The following is a 26,497-nucleotide window of genomic DNA, read 5'->3' as shown; positions in this document are numbered from 1 at the left end:
TTACATGCAAGAGAATTATGTACGCTAAAATTTTAATATAGGAGAGGTTCTGTCAAGCTGATTAGAGCAAAGGGAGGAATACTAAGTATGGTTGATTTCTGTCCAATGCAGCATGCCTGTTTAAATTCAGAAAAGAGTATCAGAAGGTAGCTAATCTGATATAAAAAGAAAAAAAATGCCTAAAATATCTGATGAAGTACTTAAGATGAGAAGGAGCTCTGAAGTCTGGGAATTCTTTCTTGTTCTAAACACTGAAGTCTTCAGTGGATAATTTTTGAAGAAGGAGCCTGTAGAGTTACCAGGTGACCAGTCAGTCACTGTGTGCTTCTGTTGAGGTGTGCCTGCATGTGCCAGTACACCACGGTTGTGGCTCCACTTGGTGTGAACCTTGCTCCTGTGTGTAAATCCTTGGCTGCTCCAGCAGGATTTCACAGCTACCGCTGCCCTTCAGCAGGCTGCCTTCTCGCTGCAGTGGGCTGCAAGATCTTTTCTAAGGGGCTTACTTTATTTTTGCTTCTTGTAATAATTGTTGAAGGGAAAAATCAGCCACGTTATCCTGGGGAGGCAGGGGAGATAGTTCTCCCTTCCTTCCCCATGGTTTTGCAGCTGGACAGGCTTTCTGGGCAGTGCCCTGAGGCAGGGGGTTGAGGACCTGCCGGGTGTTTGAAGGACAGCTGTAACATGTGTCAGCAAGTGCAGCTAGGAGGGAAAGGTGGAACCACTTTTCACAGAATAGCAAACAAAAATTTTAGGTTAAATAAAACTTTCATAATGGCTTAAAGTACTTAGTAACTTTTTTGTCCACACGTACTGCACTTAGATACCCAGTTGGTTATCTCAGGTGGTGGCCAGCAGCATCTACAGGCACAGCAATTTAGAGCATCCTGGGAATAAGTGAATTTCACTCAGTCAGTAGTTTAATCTGTTCCTGATTGAAAATTAGAGGTATTCTGTTCTTTCTTCACTGACCAGATAGGTGAGAACCTTTTTTGTATTAATATTCATTGCGTAATTGAAGAAGATTTTATTTATGTTACAGCATTATGCTACAATGAGAATTTTTGATTCTCTATTACTAGGAACAAAATACTAAGAAGGTTGAGCTACCCCAGGGCCCTATCTTTTGCTGAAGCAACAGCAGTAGATTTCTGCTCTCCACTGCTCTGGTCCCATACAGATGGCAGTGTGTACAAACACCCAGGAAGCTATTTGCACTAACACTTGAAAACAAAACAAGGAACAAATCCTCCACATCATACTGAGGGTAATTCACAAAAAGTTCTCTTAAAAAAGCAGCAGGATTGTCTGATAGATTGAACATTGGACAAGCCGGGAATTCCTTCACTCTAAAAACCAGCCTACTTAGTGTTGCAGGACCCTTCAGATCTTCCACAATAATGTTTTTGTCCTGAAGACATCACTTGGTCTCTCTGGAGAGTCTGTGAAGCTGTTTGCAGACACTTTCCAGAATGGAGAGGTGGATTAGTAAATTAGCCTTATAATGATAATTTTCTTACCCATCAAAGACACTGTATGACTGGTTTGAACTTTTGATGCCTGATTTGTTCATCTTTTTTTATGTAATCCTCTCTTCACAGTGATTTAACCATGTTGGCCCATACAGTGTGCATTTTGGCAGAAAGAAATCTGTACTGAAAACTTTGCTCTTCCCCCCCCCCCCCCCCCCCCTTTTTTTTTTGGCAGATGTTAGTGCAGTACAGTGCAGCAAAATTGATCTCCTGATTGTAATTCTAATGCCTCTGATAAACTCACCCTGAGTTGCCATAAAGCACATATATAGTAGGTTGTAACCTACGGTGACATTCTTAAGTGCTGCAGTAGTGACTTTCTTGAAATGAGGTGGTGTGTAGGTTTTGGCTCCAGACTTTCAGGCAATTAATAATACTTCACCTCAAGAATTAGTGCTTTAGTGGCCTTGTGGCTTGATGCCAGCCTTACGAAGCAGCAGGACTCAGCTCCAAGAGGTTTGGGGTTTTTTCTTCTTTTTCCCCTTTGCCCCTGGTACACACGGGCTCGACACCTCGGTGTCTTGCACTGGCATTGCAGTGCTGTGGCTGCCTCTTTTCCTCTTGGAGAAAGGTGGGTGGCTTGAGTAAGAGAGAAACAAAGGAAGCAGAGCTGCTGCTGCTGCATGCCTATGTTGAGGTACCTGTGAGAGGGGTCCTGCTCCAAAAGGAGCCTGGATGGCTAGTGCCATTGCCTCAGTGGCTCCTGACGTCCCACATAAATAGATGCTCCATGTTACAGCTCTGCAGTGTTACCTGCCACGTTTTGGGTCAGTTTTAGAACACTGATTTATTTGAGACATCCTTGAAGAGCATTGAAGCCAGCTGTTAATGTAGCAATTGGGCAAAGTCGCTCTTATCCCAGAGGGAAATACGTGTATGCTAGCATGAAGACTTTTACTTGCTGATTCTGTCTTGGGAAACAGACATTTATAGAAGAAAAATGGGATACTGTCTCACTGAATTTAGCCAACTTCCTTGAAAAAGTTTCCTCATTTTTTTGTCCGCTAACAGCTCTTCTGAAGACTATGTTTTACATTTTAAAAATCTTTTTCCATTTTTGTGACCTGTAAAAAAAAAATGTAGCTAATATATATTATCTATTAAATATATGCGTAGTGCTATGATTGGTCCCTTGGCTCTAATAGTAAAAACCATATGCTGTAGCTATGAATCAGAGACCTCACAGTTACAAAGACCTCTACCAAAAGAAAAAAATCCTCATTGTATTTTTAAAGTGAATGCAAAGCTTGCATTACTCTAATAAAATCTAGCAGGTATACCAACCAATATAAAGCCACAAATCATTTTTATAAAAGTGTTCATATGTGTCCAAGTAATTAAAGACTTTTGCTTCAAACTATAACAAATTAGAATAATTGGAGTCAAAGGCAGCATATTGACTCAGGTGTTACCAAAATCTATTATTGCAAGTTAGCCTTTCCTTAAGCAAAAGGAAGAGTATACCTGAGCTTTTCCAAAAGAACGTTTCCTAAATAATCGTTCCTTGCTTCCCTGATGCCTGTCTTCTGCAGGAGTTACAGTTGGCTTTTCAATGTTACTGAAACTGCTTGAGTCTTAAAATATAAAATATTATAGTGACTTAACCCACTGCTGTTTTGCAGTGTGTTTGGTAATGTGTCTGTGTGCCTGTAACCTTTCTGGTCAGCATCCTGGCATCAATAGTGAACAGGTAGTATGGATCAACATCTGGCAGTCGGAAGGGAGAAGGCAAGTACAACAGGGAGGAAGTTCTGGTTCTGTGGGTCTTCTGCATTCATTGTTCAGCTTGAACATCTACTAGAGATTCTTAGATGGCTTTGGAGTGTAGTGTGGCAAGCACTGCCTCTTTCACAAAGCTGGGAGCACTGGTTATTCTCACCTGTTTCCAATGAAAACTGGCTGGGAAGAGCAAAAGAGGGGCGAGAGCAAAGTAAAACTGCAGGAGTTGCTCTTACAATGCATGAAACATTATTGTTAGAATGTATAAGCCCTCCTTGGATATGTGATGCAGCTGAGTGAAAGCTTCTGGGGTGTTTTCTGCCTTCTGCAGCATTACCTCTTTTCCAGAATTATTATGAGACTTTAAGAGTTTGCCACAAAAATGTATGATTATTTCTGCTCTAGTCTGTGATCTAGACCACCTTAAGTCTGCCACTGTGCGCTGCTGCCTTCTGTCCATCAGGTACCAGCGATACGCTGTGTCCCGCCCACCAGCTGGGACCTGCCACTAGCAGGTCCAGGTGTCTGAAACAGCGCAGGGCTCTGCTACACCCCGCCAGCAGCTGCCTAGCAGGAAGCAGAGGGTGCCCAGAGAGTGCTCTCAGCAGGGCTGAGAAGATGCAAATCCTGATGGGTTGGTGCTGAAAGCTTAGAGGGTAGAGGGGGATGGGTCTGGTGTGGGGCTACCCATTCTTCCTTCTAGGAATAATTTATGATATGCACTTTGATGTTGTCTATAAGTGTACTATTTGGCATAGAACCATAGAATCATTTAGGTCGGAAAAGACCTTTGAGATCATCAAGTCCATCCATTAACCCAGCACTGCCAAGTCCACCAGTAAACTATATCCCTAAGTGCCACATCTTCACGTCTTATAAATGCTTCCAGGAATGGTGACACAACCACTTTCCTGGGCAGCCTGTTCCAGTGAATGACAACCCTTTTGGTAAAGAAATTTTTCCTGATATCCAATCTAAATCTCCCCTGGTGCAACTTGAGGCCATTTCCTCTTGTCCCATCTGTTCTTAGGAAGTGCTCTGCATGGCTGATTCCTGGGCTTCTGGAGGCCCTGTGAAGTTCACCCAAGGCAGTGTAAAGCTGAGCTAAAGTCCATGGCTCTTTGTTGATTTTTCTGTAAGTTTTGTGGCTGTTGATAAAGTGAAATGTTTGAGTGAACAAAACAGAGCAAGTCTGATTTTCATATGTCATTGCTACAAGGACAAAGTAAAGATCATTTAGCTGTGTAATCTGCAAAACAGAAGCTGAGTGATATCTGTGCACTGTTACGTGTATTGAGAGAGAGGTATATATTATATGTATGGTATATCTTTTTGCTAACATTCTGGAATACATATTTACCTACAATTTACCTACCAATTTTAAAGTATAATTAGCCTGCTGGGATGTATCAGCAGTCTTAACACCACCATAGTAGAATTTAGCAGATAAATTTGTGCGCTCTTAGACTTCTAATTTCACATTTTCAGTTTTTATTATAATTTTGGACAGCAACTAATACCTTATATTTTTGTTTAGAAGGAAGAATGCAGAACAGTATTTATCTCAGAGTGCTAAACTAGAACTATGGCCTCATCTTTCTTTTCAGAAAATATCATAGAATATACTGAGTTGGAAGGGACCCACAAGGAACATTGAGTCCAACTCCTTGCCCTGCACAGGGCACCCCAAAATCACACCATGTGCCTGAGAGCATTGTCCAAATGCTTCTTGAACTCTTGTCAGGTTTGGTGCTGTGACCACTTCCCTGGGGAGGCTGTTCCAGTGTCCAACCACCATCTGGGTGAAGAATCTTCTTCTAATATACAGCCTAAACCTCCTCTGACACAACTTCAGGCCATTCCCTTGAATCCTGTCACTGGTCACCACAGAGAAGAGATCAGTGTCTGCCCCACCACTTCCCCTTGTGAGGATGTTGAGGTCTCCCCATCTCCTCTTCTCCAGGCTGAACAGATGAAGTGACCTCAGCCAGTCCTCATACAGATTCTCCTCAAGGCCCCTTCACCATCCTCATGGCCCTCCTTTGCATGCTTTCTAAGAGCTTAATGTCTTTTTTATATTGTGGCACCCAAAACTGCCCCCAGCACTCTACACCCCAGTGCAGAGCAGAGCGGGACAATCATCCCCCTTGACCAGCTGGTGATGCTGTGCCTGATGCACCTCAGGATACCCCTGGTTGGCCCTCCTGGCTGCCAGGGCACTGCTGACTCATGTTCAACTTGCCAGTAACCAGGACCCCCAAGTCCCACAGTGCCGCTCTCCAGCATCTCATTCCCCAGTCTGTAGACACATCCAGGGTTAAATTCAGCCTTTTTTCACCTGTAATTATCCTGTGACTATATTTTTTAACAATGAGAAAATGGTTTTCGGAGTTTTTAATTGAAAATAATTTTGTATTTAAACATGCCTGTTGACTCTCAAAGTCCATTTGCTACTTGGTTGGTTGAAATGGATGACATTAATAAGTAGCTGCTCCGCAAGACCTTCATTGTGAATCTCAGCCGTGTAGTTACGTCTGTGGTTTCACATCTGACCCACTGTTTCCTCCTACAGTGGCTTGTTTGTTTGTGAATCACCAGGGAACTGTAAGTTGCCCGAGGAGGAGCTCCCAATGCTGTAGGTTGTGCCACCTCCCTCGCTCCAGACAGTGTCCCACAAGTAGTGAGGAAAAGCTGTGATCATGCAGCATCGAGTGAAAAGTCCAACAGTGTAGCTGGCATTATCAGAGCAGCCATTTGTGGAGACTTGTTGATTCTAGAAACCAATATTCTTAGAGAAAACGCGCTCTCAGAAAGAGAAGGGGGGGATTGCGTGGTACAGGCACGGAGCCCTGTGTGTCCTCAGTCCTTATCAGCCCCTCGAAGGCGGGGCTATGTGGCTGCAGCTCCAATGCAGCGCTCTGTGACAGTTTGAGGAGAAACCAGCAATGAACGTCACACAGGCGTTATCAGCAAAAAAATCCCGAGTGCTTTCCTTTCACGTCGTGGTGTTTCAAAATGCTGTCAGGCCAGTGGTGCAAACTGTGAATGAGTATTACGTACCATAAATCCTAGTAGTTTCCTGGATTAGACCAATTAGTGTTTGTTTAGATAATTCAGGGTTTGAATGACTTCCTCTCCGGAAACCCCAAGCCTGAAGTGCTAAGGCGGCACACCTCGCCTGCGCTGCCTGTGCAATTGCTCCGAGAGGCTTGCAGAAGATAATCACAGTTCTGCAAATACGGGGGAATTGCAGGTCATGTCTTACAAGAGGAAGCATTATTCACAGCGCTTGTCAGTTATTAACTTACTGGAATTACAGCTTTCATTTCATGCAGTGGCTATTGTGTGATGATACCAGGGTTCAAAGCCTGGATTTTGAACTACACTCAAGTCCATGAAGTCTTTAGGGGTTTCAGAGGTGAGGAAGGGATATACAATTTTAGCATATGTTTTCATTGGCAATTTCTTTAGTATGTTTGATATTCTCAAATAAAATGGTCTATAACAGATGAGTAGTGTTTATCTGGTGCACCTTCATTTATGAGTAGGAATCTGCTGCTACCAAAGAATTGGGTGGGTTCTGTTAGGTCCCTGGAAAGGGCTTTTCATGTTAAACCACTCAAATATGAGGCAGAGCAATCTTGTCTATAAAGAGTTATTTCGGTCTTAAGGAAATAACTTCAGGAGCAAATGAGCCTTGGACATCTGTTTTGTTGGGTTTTTTCTCCTGGTACAATTTCCATACTAGAAAAGCTCACACATGGCTGTGCATATGTTGTTTAATCTCTTAAATTGCAATTATGATCAAAAAATGAGGAAGGAAGTCTATGACTAGGAGAGCAAAGCGGGGGGAGGGAGGTTAGGCATATGGGATAGACCAATATTCTTGATTTCTCCTTCAGGGAATAGATGTCATCTGTCATTCCCCCTAGCCTGGAAAAGATTATATCAAAGGGATATGCTTCATCTGTAATGATGAGATCACCTTTTCTGCTCCTCAGGGAGCTGAAGATGGTGAAAGAAGTTTGTTTCCCTCAAGAGCCTGGCAAATAAGTTCTAGCAAACAGCAAAAAACAAGGGTGTGGGGAAAAGATACCCAAGGGAATCCAGCCATGGTCTGTCATAGCTGTATGACACAAGCGGCTGTTTGAACTGTTGGGATATGTGGATTTGCCCTTTCTTTAAAAAATGATAATGTTTGTTCTCATGCCTTCTTTGGCAGTTTCAGATGGCTCTTTCCTCTCAAGTAAGATGCAGGAATGTGCTGAACAATTTTAAAAGCTTACTTAGCTGAGCTTTGGGTTAAACACCTTGCACTTGACCAGTTGGCTGTTCAAATAAAGTTAGTTTCGTTTTTTCCAATACATAGTATTGTAAGTTCAGTCTCAAGAGATTTGATGTGATTGAAGTATTGTCTTCGTTGGGGGAAAACCAAATTTTTTATTATTATTTTGCAGGTAGCTTCAGGTGAATGCAATGAAGACACTGAAGTTTACAACATTACCCTTAGTACTGGGGATGAGCTCACTTTAATGGGGCAAGCAGAAATCCTTTATGCAAAATCTTCTAAGGAGAAGTCACGGCTCAACACCATCTTCAAAAAAATCGGGAAGCTTAATTCAATTAGTAAGCTAGGCAGAGGCAAAATGCCCTGCCTCATCTGCATGAACCACAGGACCAACGAGAGCATCAGTCTCCCTTTCCAGTGCAAGGGCAAGTTCAGCACTCGCAGCCCACTGGAGGTGCAGATGCAAGAAGGGGAGCACACAATTCGCAATATAGTAGAAAAAACCAGGCTGCCCGTTAATGTGACAGTGCCGAGTCCTACACCAAGAAACCCTTATGACCTGCATTTTATCCGTGAGGGGCACAGGTACAAGTTTGTCAACATTCAGACCAAGACTGTTGTAGTTTGTTGTGTGCTTCGTGGAAACAAAATCATTCCCATGCATTTTCCTTTGCACTTGACTCTTCCAAAATTTATTCTACCTGATAGTGTGGTGAAGGGGGAGCTGTGGCATGAACCCCTCATCCAGCACTGGTTTAACATATGCCAGGAACAGTTTGACATAGACGAGTATTCTCGTGCCGTGCGAGATGTAAAGACTGACTGGAACGACGACTGCAAGAGCCCGAAGAAGAGCCGGTGCACGGGGCACAGCCACGTGCCAAACTCCCTCAGCTACGCGCGGGACGAGCTCACGCAGTCCTTCCACCGGCTCTCCGTCTGTGTCTATGGCAACAACTTGCATGGGAATAGCGAGGTGAACCTCCACGGCTGCAGGGACTTGTGTAACGAGTGGGCCCTGTTCTCTCACGATGTTCTTCAGTACCAGGAGTCGGGGGACAGTAGCAGTGATTATCTTTTCCCTGAAGTTAGTGAAGAATCGATGTTTCTGCCTACGAAATCAGAACTTCCTTATGAAGAGCTCTGGTTGGACCAAGGGTCTGGAAAGGGTGGTGATCAGCCTCTCTCTTGCTCGCTAAGTGAGAAGAGCAAGTGTGACAACTACAGAGGATCTTTCCGATCAAAGTGTGGTACCGCGTCTCTTCCTGTGCCTGCAACTATCGGAACAACCACAACGTCTTCAGATGTTTCCCTACCTCCACCTCCAGTGCCTCCGAAATCAGAAGCAGTAAGTCAGGGTTATTTATGTTTGTTTCTTTCTTTCTTTCTTTAGGTGGTGAAGAGTTTGCATGCAGATCTTTTTAGGAAATACTTGGTGGAGGGGGAAGGGCACATACAGGGCAAGAAAGCAGTCAGACTTCGCAAGATGTGCAACTTCAGCTAGTTTCCTACTGTGTGTAAGTCATGCCTTAAAAATCACAAGAGTATATTTAATACTACTGATCTAGTAGCTTAATCCTGATACTTTCAGGTGATATTTATTTTGGGTTTCTTGCTCACACAAACAAGGTCTAAGAATTGCTGAGTCACTTCATTCTCTTGCTTTCCGCATCATCTCTCCATGTGACCTCCATGTTTTCTCATACTTTCTGTGGCCAAAGTGTGTGGGGCATGACCACACACACAAACTGCCTCAGATGACCTTAGTGTGTGTCTTCAGTTAACAGGCTCTGATAATGAGAACAGCTATAATTTTTACAGATTTGAAGTGTTTGTTAATGAGAGATTGTCTTCTCTACTGTGAGCCTATAGCAGATATTGAAGAATATTGTGGCACTATCCTCAAGGAAACTTTATCGAACTATACCTTAACTAATCATTCTGTACTGCTTATTGAAAGAAAATATGTTTAAATAGGAGCTCTGCAGAATTGATAAATGAGCCTTCTAGTCAGTTTTAAACAGAGCATGTTTCCTGGCCTAAGGTTTTTAATGAAAACTCATGGGAGAAATCAGTTCTCCAAACCTGAAATGTCATGGAGACTTCAGAGGAAAAATGCAAATACGTTTTATCAACAGGAGCTTATGTGGACTGGCTGGAGAATCCACCTGTTATGTGCTCCCTTGACATAGTCCTAAACATTATTTTAAAAAAAAAAAAAAAAAAAAAAAAGAAAGGAAAAAAGAAGGTTCCCCAGGAAAGACTGTCTACCAGTCTTTAGCAAAGTGTCAGTGATACATACTTATATTGCATTAATCTTGGTGGATATCATTTATCAAATTTGTTTTGCAGGGTTTTTTCTGGAATTTAAAAAAAATATATAATTCCTGTTACAAGTCCTGTGGTGATTTCAAGAGCACGGCTGTACTGTGAATTAAGACTAATTTGAGACCAAACTGTAGCAAACCATGATGATCCCACACCTTTCCTTCTGCCATCTAACAGTCCAGTAGTGTTGGCTGTAGCCTTTCCCTCACAAGTCAGGTCAGAACCTGGTTGAAAGCTAAGTTGTGTTCATTCATGCTGGGTTAGCCTGCAGTGGATTTCCATGGGGATGCCCCTGGCCAGGCTCTGTGCTTCCTGGGGAGGTGCAGCGAGGAGAGGGGAGGAAGATGCCGTGCAGGCACGAAATGCCCAACTGCAGCCCTTGGACTGTGCTGCCAAAACTGCCTGAAAAGCAAATGCAGCAGCTGGAGCAGCCAGGAAAGGCAAGACATTATGTCTTCTTAGCAAAGCGTTTACAAACCCAAGAGCACTTCCTTGCCTCTGAGGTCAGGTATGCACTGACACTTTGTCCAGACTCTTGGACGAATGCCCAGCAGCACCATATCGGGATGAGGCTCCCTGGCAGCCTACACTGACATTAACTGGTGTGGGGCTGGTCCCACCCTCCTCCACCTCCTCCTCCTCCTCCTTTCCCAGACACATCATCCTGGCTTCTCTTTTGTGCTGGCTCTGGCACTCCTGTGCCTGGGCAGGCAGCCAGGTCTGGATCTGGAAAATGATTAGTTTCCTGCTGATTTCTGCAAGCTGAACTGCTTCTGCACAGGGTCAGAGGAGTGGTGGAGTGCCGGGGAGTGGGTGGTGGGGGAGGAAGGCTGCCCCTGCAGCAAGGTGAGGGCAGCCCTTGTGCCATGGGGGTGATGATGCCCGGATCATGCCTGAGATATGAGGGTCTTATGTCATCCCTGAGGTGTGGGAAGTAGGGTGCTGGGAGAGCTGTGGAGCACCTGCACAGCATTGGTGTGGACCCTCATACTTGGGGTTTAGTGACTCCCTTTTGGGGCCAGCAGGGTGACATTTGGGGTAGATGTGTATGTTGCCCTTGAGAGTTATTCTGTAAAGTGTGGAATTTTGTCATGTGTGTCTTACATTACTGAGGTAATGTGTGAGTGCTGTCAGCAATGTGGATATTGCTTTCTAGCCATGTTGGAGAAATAACTTCTGCTAAAGATATTAGCTTGCATTTAAAAGTGAGCAGGGGGTGTAGCCCCATTAAAAATAAAGCTAAAAACCTACATTTCCACAGATTATAAGAATTTAGACTCACTTTTATGGCTTCCTGGAACAGCTTTGGAGTGAGTATCAGTGACCTACTGAATTCATCTGTGGGCTGGGGCTGAGGAGAGGTTTGCATGGTTTTCATGTAGGTATTTATAGAGTAAGTAGATCTCAGGAGCTGCTGAAGAACATGCGGTTTAGTCATCACTCCCTCTAGAATGATATTCCGTAGCATTTCTGTATAAAGGTTGGCTGGCAATTGTATTTTTGCACTAAATTTAAAATGTGTGTCCAGGAGCTGTTTGCAGGACAGGAAAGGACATCTGGGTATTTCAGAAGCTGTTCTGGTTTTCTTCTCTCCAGCAGGATGAAGCATTCTGATATATCACGTGTATTTTCTAAATAACTTTCAGAAAAATCAAAGCAGCGTGAAGGCAGAAGGCAGAGGAGGGGAGAATAACTTCTGAATTAAGGCCTATAAATTAGTAATTGCTTCATTCCCCAAACAGTAATTTGCATAAAATCAGAGGCTGTTTTCCTGATTGATATAAAGCATATCCCTGATGGAGTGCACCGGAAGTTCAGGCTCCTGTGGATGAGGAGCATGGAACTGCTCTGTGTTACACTCACAGTCATACTGGTGACAGGGCAGGTTTTATCCAGGCAGCTGCAGAGCTGGTCACTGCAATGGGCACCGTAACACCCAGATTCAGCAGTGACACCCCAGGGCCCAGGCGGTGCTGGCAGGGCTTGGGCTGGCAGCAAGGAAAAGGAGCAGAGGTCTTAAAATCAACATAGCACTTTATGCCATTAGAAACAGGTCACCATTCCTAGGTCACAGGAAGGAGGGTTGGTGCATGAGAGGTCAGTATCAAATAGAAGTTTCAGGTTGTGCAGTGTAAATGTGTTTTATCTGTATCTGACAGCCATGTGACATCCAGTGTTTGCAGGGCAAAGAGTATTTCCAGCTAAGAGCAGCAGCCATCGAGGTCATTGTCCTGTCACACTGTGGCTGTTCCACTCATCTCCCTTATTTATTTCATTGCCATTCTCTTGGACCTAGTGAACGTGGCTTTCCTGAAGCTTCCCCTTGCTGTTGTCCATTTAATCTGCAATATCTCTACTTTTTATTCCTCTGCTGGGTTTTCTGGGGGCTGTGTGTGGCAGCTGTAATTATAGTTTTATGACAGGGACCAAATGGGACTCCAAACAGGTGTTATTTATGGCTTCCTTCTGATCTGCAATCTAGGTCAGCAAGAGAGTTTGGCATAGTTTGTTATGCCAGCACCTTTGAATGCCTCAGTTTTCCCAGGAAAGAAACACTTTAAGCCTTTGACCATCTGCTGTGCTCCAAGAGCTCCCCTGAATGGTGTCTCTAACCCCATGGATATATATTCAATAGCATTCAGTATTAATTTTGCCTATTCTGACTTGGGGAGGGAAAAAAGGCTTCAGGCATCCTTGGGGCACAACACTAAAATGGCTGAAGAGTTTTATGCCTGAATTCAATAACAAACATGAATAAAATTGATTCATTTTTTTTTCATTTCTTTGAAAGAGCAAATAAGAACCCTTAGAACAAGATTTATTTCAGTGTTTTATGCTGTCGGGCATTTCCTGTAATTTTGACTTGTTTTGAATTAGGGAAAAAATGTAGTACAATGTCCTAGTCCCCAGTTTTCCATTTCACAAAAGTACTAAATATGTTATTGCATTTTGAAAGCACTGAAGTGGATTGCAAAAGGTTCCACATTTATTTTGTTTTTAAGTAAATTAAATCACTTTAATTGCTAATTATGTGTTGCAGAACTGCTAAGATAACTTTTAGTTCTGCAGTGCTGTAAAATTTTAAAATAAACTGCAGCTTTCAAACACAAAAATAATTTCCCTTTTCTGATGCATCTAAGACTGTTTCAGACAAGGAGAACATAGAGGTCTCCTCCTGCCCAGGGGCAGGTGGTGAATTGTTAAAAATCCTGCCTGGCAGCCTAATTCTCAGCAGCCTTCTCATCTCTAGCCCTACTAAATAAAGTTGCTCTCCCAAATATGTCCTGATGAGATTAAGTCCTTAATTCCATCATCTTTTATATGGGGATGGATCCTGACATTTTGCTCCTACATAGACACACCAAACTGAATTTCAGGTGAGCAGTGCTACAGCTGTGTGTTGTGAGCTGCAAGGTTGTCTGGCTGCATGGAGCAGACCTGTTGGCTTGGTGCACTGTTTGAACAGACTCTTGTGCCCACACCTTTCCACTTCTACATTTTGGACAGCCTTATCCTGCCCTGCCTTGGCAGCTACAGAAGGACTGAAGCTCCAAGTTTGAATCCAGAAGCTGGTAAATATGAGATACATGTACTATTCCTGTGGGAGGGAGGCTGGGAATTGTCCTAGAGCTGGATGACTGACTATCACTGGTGAAGTAAGTCAGGAAACATCAAAGTATATTGAGATCTTTTCATTACATAAGCTTGGTTTATTACATCTAAATAAACAACACTAATGAAGTTTAGGCATGATGAATTGCTCCTTACAGAATGTACAATATCAGGAACAGTCTGTCTGATTTTCTATGTTACTGGAAGGTTCTTTTACTTTTTAAATGAGTGGCTATCAAACTGCTGAAACGTGCCCTAAAAAAGATTGCTAGTAGCTCTGCCAGTGGCAAAGTGTTCTTTTGGACTTCTTTGACAGCTACATACTGTTGCAAATGTATATACCTTTTCATTTCTCTCTTCTCCTCCCTTTTTAATTATTTCCTTTCAAAGAGTAAGGCAGAACCAGATGTGTTTCATCTGGCTGAGGCTGCTGTTGCCCAGATTTTCTTGCTGCTTGCTTACGTGTTCTTCTTTTGTACAGGTAAAAGAGGAATGCAGGCTCCTCAACGCTCCCCCGGTCCCACCACGGAGTTCAAAGCCGTCCTCCACCAGTCCTTCCATCCCTCCTCGCACAGTGAAACCTGCACGACAGCAGACCCGCTCTCCCAGCCCCACTCTGTCCTACTACTCGTCAGGACTGCACAACATGTATGTGTCTGAGCTGTGGGAGCACCGTGCTGACACTTTCTGAGAAAGTTAAATTTAGCACTGTTCTTTTTAAAGGCGCTTGTTTCTAAGGCACGGTACGGTGTCAGACTTGCTGACTTTTTGTAAAACGGGCTAACCTGTCAAGTTATTTTTAAAGATTCAAAAGGAAGAAAAGCTCCATCAGGGACTAGGTTTTACTAGATAGGACATAGCAGTTGATATTAAATACCTGCACACATTGCTAGAGGTAATACCGCTCTTAGGTGACATAGGCTGTCTAATTAAAAAATCATGTATATAGTTCTCCATGTTTCTTGAAAGGCTTGAATCTTCAAACCAGACCACCTCAAAGCTAGTTTTTGGGTGGGATTGCAGTGCTGCATGCAGTGCAGCCAGCTCTGATAATCAGGGACACAAAAAGAGTGTGGTAATCCAGAAATGTGTTGTGCTAACTATATGGGAACCTACAGGGTGGATGTGATGGAGGACAGAAGGACCAGCAGACACCACTGAGTGTGAAGTGAGGTGTAGCAGAAGGGGGCCAGACAGCTTCCACATCAAACACACTTCAGCACGACCCACAAACTGGAAAATCCACCCAGGCTGGTTGAAAGTTGACAGTAAATTCTGAATTATGTGGCTGCATAGCTTTTCTTAGTGATACAGTGTCCTTCCTTTGGCTTCAGAAAGTATATGCACCTTCTGAAGCCTCACCTCCTTTTTACCTTGGATGTCTTCTTGCCATTATTTTTGGTACCCCTTCAGTGACACAGTGTGTGGATATTACAAATTAATCTGAAACATCACTGAATTCATTTCAGCCTGGATGCAGTTGGGATAATAACTTGTGCTGGAATTGCCTTACTAAGCCATACTGCACATTTGCGGCTTAGTGTTGTGGATCTGGCAATGATCACTCTAGATCAAGGCTGCTTGCTTATTTTATGAAAGCCTGTTGGGTAGTTCTGTCAAGGTCTACTCCACAGGAGGTTGAGCACAAGACCTCCCAGCTTTTGGGGCCCACCAAATGCTGCCTTCTCTCTTTGTAGCTAAGAATACATCTGCCTTCCAAAAAACTATGAAAAAACTAGGAAAACAGAAGTGAAGTTTCTCAGGAATGCAAAAGGTTGTAGTGAGGTGGGGGTCAGTCTTTTCTCCCAACTAACAAGCAATAGAATGAGAAGACATGGCCCCAAGTTGCACCAGGGGAGGTTTAGATTGGATATTAGGAAAATTTCTTCATGGAAAGGGCTGTCAAGCACTGGAACAGGCTGCCCAGGGAAGTGTTGAAGTCACTATGCCTGAAAGTGTTCAAAAAAAGTGTATATGTGTCACCTGGGGACATTGTTTAGTGTGGACTTGGCAGTGCTGTGTAATGGTTGGATTGATGATCTTAGAGGTTTTTTCCAACCTAAACAATTCTGTGATTCAGTGACTTGCCTTGAACTTCACAGTATTTGCATGAAATTCATCTCCACCTGGGTCCAGACCAGACATCTCCATTTTGGTAGAGTTGACCTACCAACACCTCTGTGTTGCAAAGGAAGCTACTAGAAAATTGGCATTGTGTGGAGTAGCCAGATTGCTGGTGAAGTTGCTTTGCCATTTATATCAACGGTCTTGTTTTCTGGATCACGAAAGGTTGCAGGCAATATTTTAAACAGAAACAAAGTCAGTATGATTTGTCCTTATCTGCCTCTAAAAATGCCTGATGCCTGACTTAAGCTGTGTTTGAGGCTTGTCTTGCATCCTTTGGCACCAAGTCCCAGGGAGTTAATTTTAGTGGAGGATGAATAAGGAAGTACTTTGAAAATGTTAAAATGTTATTTTATCAGTTTTCAGGAATTCCATTAATTTTTGAAATCAATAAATGTTCCAGTTCTAGTATGGAATTAGAGAACAGAAACAGGATCAATCAATTTAATTGCTCTGTATGGTTGGTTGTTTACAACACCTCGCTGACTGTTTCCTCAGCTTGATGGCTTGGTTTGTGAAAAATGATTTGCACTGTGTGCAATACACCAGTTGGCCTTTCAGCAGCCAGAAGTGACCAGCTGGTGGTGTATCCCTGCTGAGTGGGGAAAACCCCATCTCTCCTGTTGTAAATATCCAGCTGCTTTACCTGTCAGACTTGTATTAGTGACGTAAAGAGACGAAAAGTTCGGAAGGCACGGAATGGAGACTGAGAGATGGTTAGAAAGAGGGAAACTGCATCTGTTGGGATGGATATTTTCCAGTGATGCAGATTAGAGCTGGTTTTATGCATCTGCACTGTGTATTTGATCTGGGCAAGTCCAGGCTGGCTTCCTTTCTGATCCACTGTAAGTACACGGGGAAGTAATTTTGTGTCAATCCACTGAAAACTATGCTGGTTTTTGATAACTGCTCCATTCTCAAGCAGTTTCCACTAAGCTGTCATGGGGTGACTGTTGAGTTTCTTTCTTGAGTAGTTAGTTCTCAGGAGAGATAGGTGACTAATTAAAACAATTTTTTTCAACTGGTGGTTTCTGTCTGTTCTGTTGAGTAAGGATTTATAAGTCTGCTAAGTGTTTTTCCAGTGTTCTGGTTTAGTTGGCCAAAATTCCAAAGATCAGCACAATCTTTCACATTTTCTTTTAGAAAGTGGCATAGAATCAGCAAACATTTGCTTTTGATAACAGCTTGCGTGCTTTTGTTGTCGTCTCCGTCTCTTGGGAACGCCTGGATATAAACCATCAGTTCCCTGGGACAGGCTGAGCTTAGTTCACCACCTGGAAGTGGATCAGGGTAACTTTTTTTAGGTGCCTTTGAACAGCAAGTGTTTGACATCAAAGCATTTTAAAGATCCAGACACATCAACAAGTTACTGTGGGTAAGCTTAAAGCCTGATACTTCAGCACGTCCAGCTAGGTCTGCTTACCCTTCCTGCTAAAACTAATCCTTTGGCAGTGAGCATTAACTCACTCTGTGTCTCTGTACTCTGCCCTGGTGCACATGGCCTTGTGCAGGGTGACCTGCCCCTCATATGAGCTTTTGCATACCATGACACATATGTGCTATATATGTAGAAAAGTACTGGACTAGAACATCTTTCTAGTATATGTGAGGCTGTTTCTCATCCATGGTGGTATCCCTCAGGAATTCAACAGTGAAAAACTGAGTATTTGTGTGATGACACAGAACTGAATTGAGACATCTACTGTTTTTATGAGCTTGAAAAAACAAGACATGAGGCTTTTGGGTATATCAGCATCTTGTCAGGCTTATAGAAGGGGTGAAGGAACTGTCAGTGCATTAATTCAAACATGTTAATTCAAATGTGAAAAGTTCTGCTGGAGGAAAGAAGATTCTTTCCTTGTGACGGTCACCCTCTGACTCTGTCAGATGATTTATGAGTTTATTGAAATGCCAATTTTTTTCTTACTAACAACATCTTTTCTGCTTTGTTCCTTAAGTAATGTCACAGAGAGCGACAACACCAACCCAACTGAGAGCCCACCCGTTTCCTGCTACCCGTGTAACATGATGAAATCTGAATCCAAAGAGCCTGAGACCACAATGCCTTTGGGAAGCCCCTCAGCTGAAGCTCTGCCTTCGAGGTTATCTTGGCCAAACCATTTTTCAGGAACTGCTGAAGGCCTGAACAGGAGTGATTTCCTGCTTGATCCAAGCAGGAGCTACAGTTACCCCAGACAGAAGACTCCAGGTACGCCAAAGAGAAACTGTCCAGCACCTTTGACTTTTGACTTCGATGGGTGTGAGCTCCCAACGGGGTACTCCCCGCTGACTCCAGCAGAGTTCACAAACACCATCTCCAGCTGTCCAAAGTCAGCAAGTTACTCTCTAGACTGCACTGATGAGAAAACTCTGGGAGTCAGCAACACAAAGCAGAGCCATTCGTGTCCTGCCTTACCTCCTCGGGCACCCAAGTCAAGTGAAGATAAGATGGTTACAGACATGTGTCCCTTGCCACTGAAAATAGATGGTGCCGAGGAGGAATCAAAAACTGGCTCTCCAGACATCTTGGAAGACCAGTGTCTTGCTAAAAAGGGCATGCAGGATACATTCTCTGTGTCTTACCCCTTCTCGTCTCCCCTCCACCTCCAGTTAGCACCGAGGTCTTGTGGGGATGGCTCTCCCTGGCAGCCACCCACAGACCTTTCTGGACTCTCGATAGAGGAAGTGTCTAAATCGCTGAGGTTTATTGGTCTGTCAGAAGATGTCATATCATTTTTTGTCACGGAGAAGATTGATGGCAATTTACTGGTTCAGCTTACAGAAGAAATCCTATCAGAAGACTTCAAGCTAAGCAAATTGCAGGTTAAGAAAATATTACAGTTCATTAATGGCTGGCGGCCCAAGATGTGATGCTGGCTAGCTTTTAGTGAAACTGTATGAGGTGTGCTCGATACATTTGAGCTAATACATCGCTTCCTGTTTTTTGCACTAAAAATCCTTCCTGTAAATAGTAGTAGAAAAATTCTTACTATGCAGATAAACATTTTTCAGTGGTGAATGGACTTTTTTTTCTATGTCAATAATAAAGGTAGAGAACCTGCAGAGGTGTGCCTTTGTGCATCCCTGAATATTCAACAGCTGCTAAAAACCGGACACTAAGGGAACTTTGACTCCATAGTCTGTTAAGACTTAGTCGTATTTATTACTGAACAATTTGATGCTGAAAGACACACACCAATCCAGTTTACAGTTTTGTGTTAACTGCAAAAAAAGGTATTTCTTATGGGATTATTTCTGTTCACATAATATTTGGCAACGTGCTGTGACTTGCAGATATACAAAAGCATTGGTTTTGACACTACATCTGAAAATGTTAAGAATTGCTGTGAAGTGCCACTAGCACACTATTCTTGCAGCATTATTTTTATTCACAGTATCTTCCTGACTATCTGTAACGTGGATGCATTTTCCATGTTACTTTGAGCAAAAAGAGTTAAATGTTTTTAAACCAAGAGTCATGCTTAGCTCGTTGCCCAGAGGGGAGGGAGAAGGGGGATTTTCTACTGAGCCACTCTGCCCTGGCCAATTAAAAGTTTATGACCTGTAGATTTCAAAAGTTGCTTTTGTAGTCGGATGACTGGAGTAAATAGCATGACTTCTGGTCGTGCAGCTTTCTCATGGGAAAAGCAGTTCAGTGCACAGACTCCTTTCTCAGCAGATCCTGCCTGCTGCAGCAGCCTGCTAGCACAGCCCTTGCAGGAGCTGTGCTGTGGTGGAAGGTAACAGCTCCTTGTGTTTCCTCTGCTGCTGTTCTGATCGTCTGAAAACACGCTCGGTCTGCTCTCCTATTCCTGCGATCGGATCTGTGTGGGAAGGCGATCGTGCTCCTGTGTCATGCCTTTGAAATAAAGCGTTGGCAAGGTGGGAGGGATCGGAAACAGAGCACGGCATGCTGCTGAGAATGGGCTGAGTGAGGTTTTGGACCATGCCACAGGAAATGTTTGTGATCTTTTCAGTTCACCTGTCTTGTTTGCAGTGGGCTAGAAGGATGTGGGTGTCAAAGTGGGAGGGGCTGAGCATCAAAGGACGTGCTAATTCAGTTGCCCAGCTGCAAAATCTGCACTAGATGTCACATGTAAGTAGCAGTTAAAAGGGAGCACAGAGATGGTACGTGGGTATTAGTCTGCCCGTGGAGACCTCTCAAATTTAACTGCTTAAAAGGCTAGGAATAGGATTAACTTTTGATAGTCCTTTGTGGTTTTCTTGTAGTTGACAGAGCTCTCTGAAATGTGTCTAAAAAACCCCTGGATCCCCCTGCCTTTATATACTGGATTCAAGGATTTGTGGAGGTCCTCAGGAAACACTCTATGTTATCCCTTCCTCCTCAGCAAGTGTGCGTGCCCAGGATCCTCAGGTGGTCAGAGCTAGGAATGCTAGAGCAATTTCACCTTCACTTGCTGCTGAGCAGAGCCCTGGCTAGGGGAACACCATCACCTGCCTTGTTTACCTTTCTGATGTATAAAAAAATATCTCCATTGTAGGGCACATAGTTGGGAGCATCAAGAGAAAATACAGAGCAGGGACAAAACTGCTAGGTTTGCCTGTTTTCTCAGCCATATTGACTCATTAAAAATAATTTATTAGCAAATAGAGCTTTCTGTTGTTGGGGCAAATTTCATGTCATGTCGCCATGACGAAGCCAAGGTGCATTATTTGTCTTGCAGAATGCAAACCACCAGTTCCCAACCAGAAAGCAAATCCCAGTTCTTGTGGGTACTGTAAAGGCAACAAATACTCCAATAGAAAAACCCCCACGACTTCATAATCCTCTTTTTCATAATGTATTGGCTTTAAGCAACACATGAATAGCTTTCTCCAAATGCTTTTTAATTAGCATCCTAAAATATTTTAGCTGCAAATAGGATGAGATCAAATTCAGATACTGTTCAGACGTGTGTGCTTGTTGGTAGACAGATGCAAGTTGAAACCAATTGCCTTTTAAACCTCACTGTGTCAAATGAGTGTTCAAATTTGAAAGGGCCAAATATTTAATGTCAGGTACTTGTCATTGTTTTGCTCAGCTTGTTAATTCTAGGTAAAAACCCCTAAAATATCTCAAAAAAAAAAAAAAAAAGAAAATATTGCAGTCTTGGTAATATTAACATTAAATATTGCTAACACCCCCTAGTATATTAACATCCCTGACAAAGTAGTTTTCTTTGACTGGATTCACACCTCTTCTGTTACCTCTGCTTACCTGCTTGAAGTGGTTATTCTTGCAAAGAGACTGGTGGAATTTGCATTCATGACCGTGCTGCATCAACATCTCACATGCATAAACCAAAATACAACTGGCCCACAGAAAGGCCTAGCAATGTGCATTGTTTGCGGAAGCTGAGCCTGTGCACCAAAGTACAGCTAAAACCTCTACCTGCAAACTTGCTATTGGTGGCCTTCCAGTTGTCTCGTTCTAGCTTGGCACTGCTTACTTTTTTTGTGCATAATGTATTAGCATTTAACTTCTTCCTTTGCCCTTAGCCACTCGTTGCCTTCATTTTCCAAGCCATTTTTTGGGATTTAGGTGTTCCTAAAATCTGTGTTCCTTGAATTTTATGACTCCAGTGTTGATCTACCTGCTGTGGTGCCCAAGCTGGACTGAAGTTATCTGCTCTGCTGAAATCAGTAGAGTGATGAGCAAACTGAGCAGGTGGAGTGTTGTGGCTCAGCCTTTGGATCCTAGGTTATGGAAAGGGGTATCTTTCAATAGGTAGCCAGGCACAGTGTGGAGGTCAGCAGTGGGGAAAACCAATCTGGTTTTGGGCAGTAGTGGAGTCCAGCCATGTAGATGGGAGTTGTGTTGGTTGTCTTTGGGGCCTGAGAGCTGTAACCATTGAGCATTGTGCCAGAGTGGGCCAAAAATCACTTAAATTTTTGAGGCAGTCTGCTAAAACAGGCCAGTCCTAACCTTGGATTTCTTCCCTCAGATTAAATAAATGTAAGGCCTCTGGTGCTTACTTGGTTATTGGTGTCCGAGCTCTGCGTTACCTTTGGGGTTTTTGTTTGTCTGGGGGTTTTGGTAGCAAAAAATATGGCATGTCATCCTGTATGGAGCTGTCTCTCTGTCCTGCACCAGGAAACACATCCTTTCTATGCAACAGTTGCATGTTGGCACAAGGACTGATGCTGCCTTCAGCAGTGAAAGCCGGATTCTGGCATGGAGGCTTTTCTGGAGGTGGACATTGAATTGGGCAGGGGAGGCATGGAGAGGAAACTTGAGGGGAAATGCTAGTTTCTTTCAAATGCTCATTGTGCCTAGGATTGAGATTCTTTGTCTTGCTGCCTGCCTGGCTAACCAAAGCTGTGTTGACAGCAACTCAAAGTGCATACTTGCGTTCTTATTCTTGCCATATTGTAAAAATTGCCTACGGCTAGAAACTTAGACAGAAAACATTTGGTCCATCCAAAATTAGAAGGGAAATGCATTTTGAAGTATTCTTTTCAGCTAGAAGCAAGGGTTTGAAGTTACTGTGTATTACTGTGTATTTTCTAATACAACAGGTTTACTCGCCACTTAAATGAACTTCGTTCCACAACAGCTTCAAGAGAAACAGCATAAACAGCGAAGCTGCCTGAAAAGGCACCGTGTTTCAAACCTGTCTATAAATAATTGTTTTCCCTTATGTTTTCATGTTAAATCAACTTCTTGATTGTCCTCCCACAAAACAAATTGTGCTGGCACCAGCTTCTTGTGTGCTTCCCAGTGGGTTGCCTGCCTGCGGGCCCAGCAGGAGGTTACACCATGGTACTTAAAAGCCAAACACCAGCCCTCTGAGAGGACTACAGCTTAGCCCAGCTGTCCTGGCTCCTCTTACTGATGCTCTGAAATTGCAGCGTTCCTGTATGCAAGCCAGAAGGTACAGATTAAATCCTAATAAGCAAGAGGGATCGTCCTTTTTATTTATAGGGATGGCAGGGCAGTGTGGAAATGCAGGCCCCTTGTTGAGACCTAGCAATAAATGACTCTTTATTTTGTTATGTCTTAAATTCCTAATAATCCAGGAGTTGTTCCAACTTCACAATTTTTGTGTGTAATAACCAAATTTTCAGTGTGAAAATCTGCAGAGTGATTCTCTTGACTTGGACAATCTTCTGAATTGTATTAAAAATATGTTAGTTCTTAGTGCTTTAGATTCACTTTGGGTATGTCAAAAAAGTAACACTTGGGAAAAAAAGAAAAAAATAAAAAGCCCCAAAACTTTGGCTTAGTGCATTTCCGTTATAAAACGAAGCATGGGTTTTGTGGAATTCTGTGCTGTTTTGGGCTTTTGTGTAAAAGGCTGAAGGCAGATTATTATTTAAACCAGGTGCAAATAAATATCCCTGTAATGTATATGAACAACTTTAAACCGCGTATTGTAAGTATATAAACTGTATATTAAAGACACTATTTTCATGATACTTCAAATGCATACAGAATTTGTTGTACTAAATCAGTCGGGTTGCATGTATTATATAAAAGGGTTGGTTTTCATTTAGTAATTTCACTGACTTACCCTCTTGCTCATGTCTATAATTTGGAAATAAGCACTTCTCAAATAGTGAATTTCACAGAGTAAGATTGGGATAATTGAGAGGAGTAATCAGGCTTTTGCATTTAACCTCTCAAGACATGTTACTTTTCCCTGTCTTGTAATTTCACTCGTTCCCCTTCAGCAAGAGTATCGAGCTGTGTTTCCCCAAAGAATTTGTTGCCAGACAGCAGACGTTCACCTAAAACATTATTTTCCCAATCCCTATTACCTTTGTTTTGGAGGAAAGTATTCAATTATAACTTGGATATGCTTTTAAGTGCAAGACCATGGGCAAATATTCCTGCTTTGCAGAAAGTCTCTGAGGCATTTATTGGATGGGGAGGAAATGAGAGACAAACCAATGTTGTGCTGTAGGTTGCAGGTTGCCTGTTCTCACTTCCTTTGATATTGGCAGTGGAGAGAAATGTCAACTCTACAGCCATCCACGTGTTATGCAGATAAGTTGCTACTGTGCCAGATTCCCTTGGGCTGAAGCTTCATTCGCTGATACCAGGCCAAGAGAAAGTTTGCTACAGCACAACAGTAGTTGTGGAAGGGTTTATGGAGGGAGTCATTAATACGTGTTTATGAGACATAAAGCAGGGCAGGATCTGACCCAGTGGTTGCCGTTGGATTTGAGACAGATGGGGTTTACTTGCCTCCAACCCTCACCTCCGGGAGAGGAAAGAAGCGTGTCTGGAGGCAGGATGTGCATCACAGGGGGGTGGGGGGATGGGGGAGGGGCAGGGAGAAGCAGAATTGCTTTCACAAGTGAAGAAAACTCTCGTTCACCATGAGCAGGTCTGTCTAGGGCTTATCTGTGCTCCCCTCTCCTAAGAGGGGAAGGAAAAATATTTCATTTTTTGAATGCTCCAGTCAGTTGGCTCCAACCTGAGCAAAAAGATCTGCAGGATACAGGATAGCATTCACTGCATGAAGGGGAAGTGAAGGGCTGTAGCCCAAATCAAAGTATGTCCATCTCCCTATCAGGAAAGTGCTGTCCTAAATCAGGCATGTATATTTTATATATATATTATAGGTAGTAGTCAGCAAGCCTGACATAAATCTCCTGTCTGATTAGTCACCATGGCTACCTATAAATATGAATAAAGAATAGAGGCAGAGGTGGGACCAAAAACACAGCTCTCTTCTCTTTGGAAAGTGCAAGCTTAATGCCCTTGGACATGCTCCTCCTCTTGGTGTGATACAGTCTAACCAGAGCTCTCCTGGATCTGTTAGGTGTGTACGTCCCCTGTCCTCCCTGTCCCTGGGGCTCCTGTCCTTGAGCTGCTGTGGGCCCGGGGTGCTGACAGAGCCTAACGTGCTGTCTCATGTCGCCGGTGATTAATCCCTGAAGTCCTTGGTTGCAGAGGACTGCGCTAGCTCCGGTCGTCGCTAGCTTGGGGCATTCCACACCACGCTCTGCTGCCCAGGTATAAACACATTTTATGTCACCAGATGCACACGTCACGTGTAACCACTTTCTCCTGTGCACAGAGTGACTCAAAGCTGCAAACCTGGGCTAAGCTCCCGTGTTCTCCCCTTTTTCTGTGCTGTGAGCGCATGATGGGATTTGCCATTGCAGAATGAACAGAAAATCAGTCCTGCTTGGGCAGTTGCCCTTGGTGATTTTGCTCAGGCCCTCAGTGCTGCTGGACCATTTCCCTAGCAGCCTTGCTTCCGTGGCAGCATTATTTTAAGGGATTCCCTTGGCGCCTCTCTCTGACTACTACCTCTGCCTGTATGGGTGACTGTTGGAACAGCAGCTCTGGTAGTTCCACAAAAAACTCACTATTAATTGTATTCTGTGTATAGAATTCTTTTCTCTGGCCTGTGATTGTCACACTCAATGAAGATCAACTTTTGTTGAAAGCTGGCAGTATTTATATTTTTATTCAGTTGCCTGGATCCAACATTTCTCCTTTCCCTCCAGGATAAATCATTTTATATTCATTCTTACTTGGCATAATGAAGAGCTGACATGAAGAGTGGCTTTGAGAAGTAGGTGTCTTCACACCATTCTCTCCATCAGATTTCAAAGGTGGAAAGCTCAAGATGAGTGACCAGGCCACCACAATGGAAGCACAGAAATACGACTCAAGTATTTATTGCTCAACAAGACCTCAAAATGCCCTTGACTCCTAGGCAGGACAAAAGGAATCTCTTGCCAAACACGCTTGGATTAAATGAAAACCATTCCTCACGGAGAGTCTGGGGTAGAAGAAGAATAAAAGGGAAGAAAATAGGGACGAAGGAGAAAACATTTCTAAGGTGCCAAGCCTAAGGAGCTGGCAGTGAAGCAGAGGGACGTGTCCCCTGGCCGTGTGTGACAGTGGCTGCTGTAGTACTTGTACGTGCCACACAGTGTCAGACTGGCACACAGCCACAGAGGATGGAACCAGCTGGAGGGGCTGCAGTGGGTGATGGATGGGTTCGGGGACCTCATTAGGACTCTCTGCCAATCCCACAAAAGCTCTGTCATGAGAAGGAGCTGTTTTAATTGTGCTGGTGCTTTTCCATTGTACAGTATCAACAATTATTCTTAATGAATATGGGGATCAGTGAGGCAGGTCTCCAGGGCTGGGTTTCCAGTGGATTACTGCAAACAGAAAGCAGGAGGAAGGAAACTCTAATAGGCCAACAGTGTAAGACCTGGCAGAATGTCTGGCAGAGCCCTGAAGAACTGCATATATCTTGGCTAATCTTTTTATTTAACTGCAGCTCTGCACGTGGGAGAAACATATGACAGCTAGAAACTATCCTAAATGCTACTCCTAGAGAGTAGCCTCTGCTCCTGATAAATGAAGCATTGGCCATCCTGGTAACTGGCCCTCCAGTTTCCTCCTGAAAAACATGGGTGTTTTTCTCAAAAAAAGACTGAAAAATCCCACTAGATGAGTACTTCACTGAATGGTAGAATGCTTTGTGTTGGAAGAGACCTTTAAAGATCATCTCATCTAACACCGTGCCTTCCACTAGACAAAGTTGCTCCAAGCCCCATCCAACCTGGCCTTGAGCACTTAAAGAGATCCACAACTTCTCCAGGCAACTTGTTCCACTGTCCCATCAGAAGAAATTTCTTCCTTATGTCCCAGCTTAATCTACCCTCTTTCACTTTAAAACCACTGCCTCTTGTCCTCTCACTACACATCCTGATAAAAAGCCTCTCTCCCTCTTTCCTGTGAGCCACCTTTATATGTTAAAAGGCTGCATCGAGGTCACCCTGGAGCCTTCTCCAGGCTAAGCAACCAAAACTCTTGGCCTGTCTTAATAGGAGAGGTGTTTGATTTTCATGGCTCTGAAATTTCTCCTTTCCTAACAAATCGGTGAAGCTGCAATAGAAATGGGCACAGTGTTCTCTCTGC

The 26,497-nt window shown here is 43.5% G+C and overlaps 1 protein-coding gene across 2 annotated transcripts in view; it reads left to right on the top strand.

The window, feature by feature from the left end:
• Nucleotides 1–23,019, top strand: part of GAREM1 (GRB2 associated regulator of MAPK1 subtype 1) — a 102,415-nt gene extending 79,396 nt beyond the window's left edge. For both annotated transcript variants that reach the window (XM_048286720.1, XM_048286721.1), the window contains 3 exons: nt 7,706–8,884; nt 13,958–14,124; nt 17,559–23,019. In XM_048286720.1, the coding sequence (XP_048142677.1) occupies nt 7,706–8,884; nt 13,958–14,124; nt 17,559–18,471 (2,259 nt within the window). In that variant the 3' untranslated portion in view covers nt 18,472–23,019. The remainder of the gene's footprint in view (nt 1–7,705; nt 8,885–13,957; nt 14,125–17,558) is intronic.
• Nucleotides 23,020–26,497: the final 3,478 nt, after the last annotated feature.

The sequence above is a fragment of the Corvus hawaiiensis genome, chromosome 26 (assembly GCF_020740725.1).
Source record: "Corvus hawaiiensis isolate bCorHaw1 chromosome 26, bCorHaw1.pri.cur, whole genome shotgun sequence".
NCBI lineage: Eukaryota > Metazoa > Chordata > Aves > Passeriformes > Corvidae > Corvus > Corvus hawaiiensis.
This window is presented reverse-complemented; position numbering and strand designations above follow the sequence as displayed.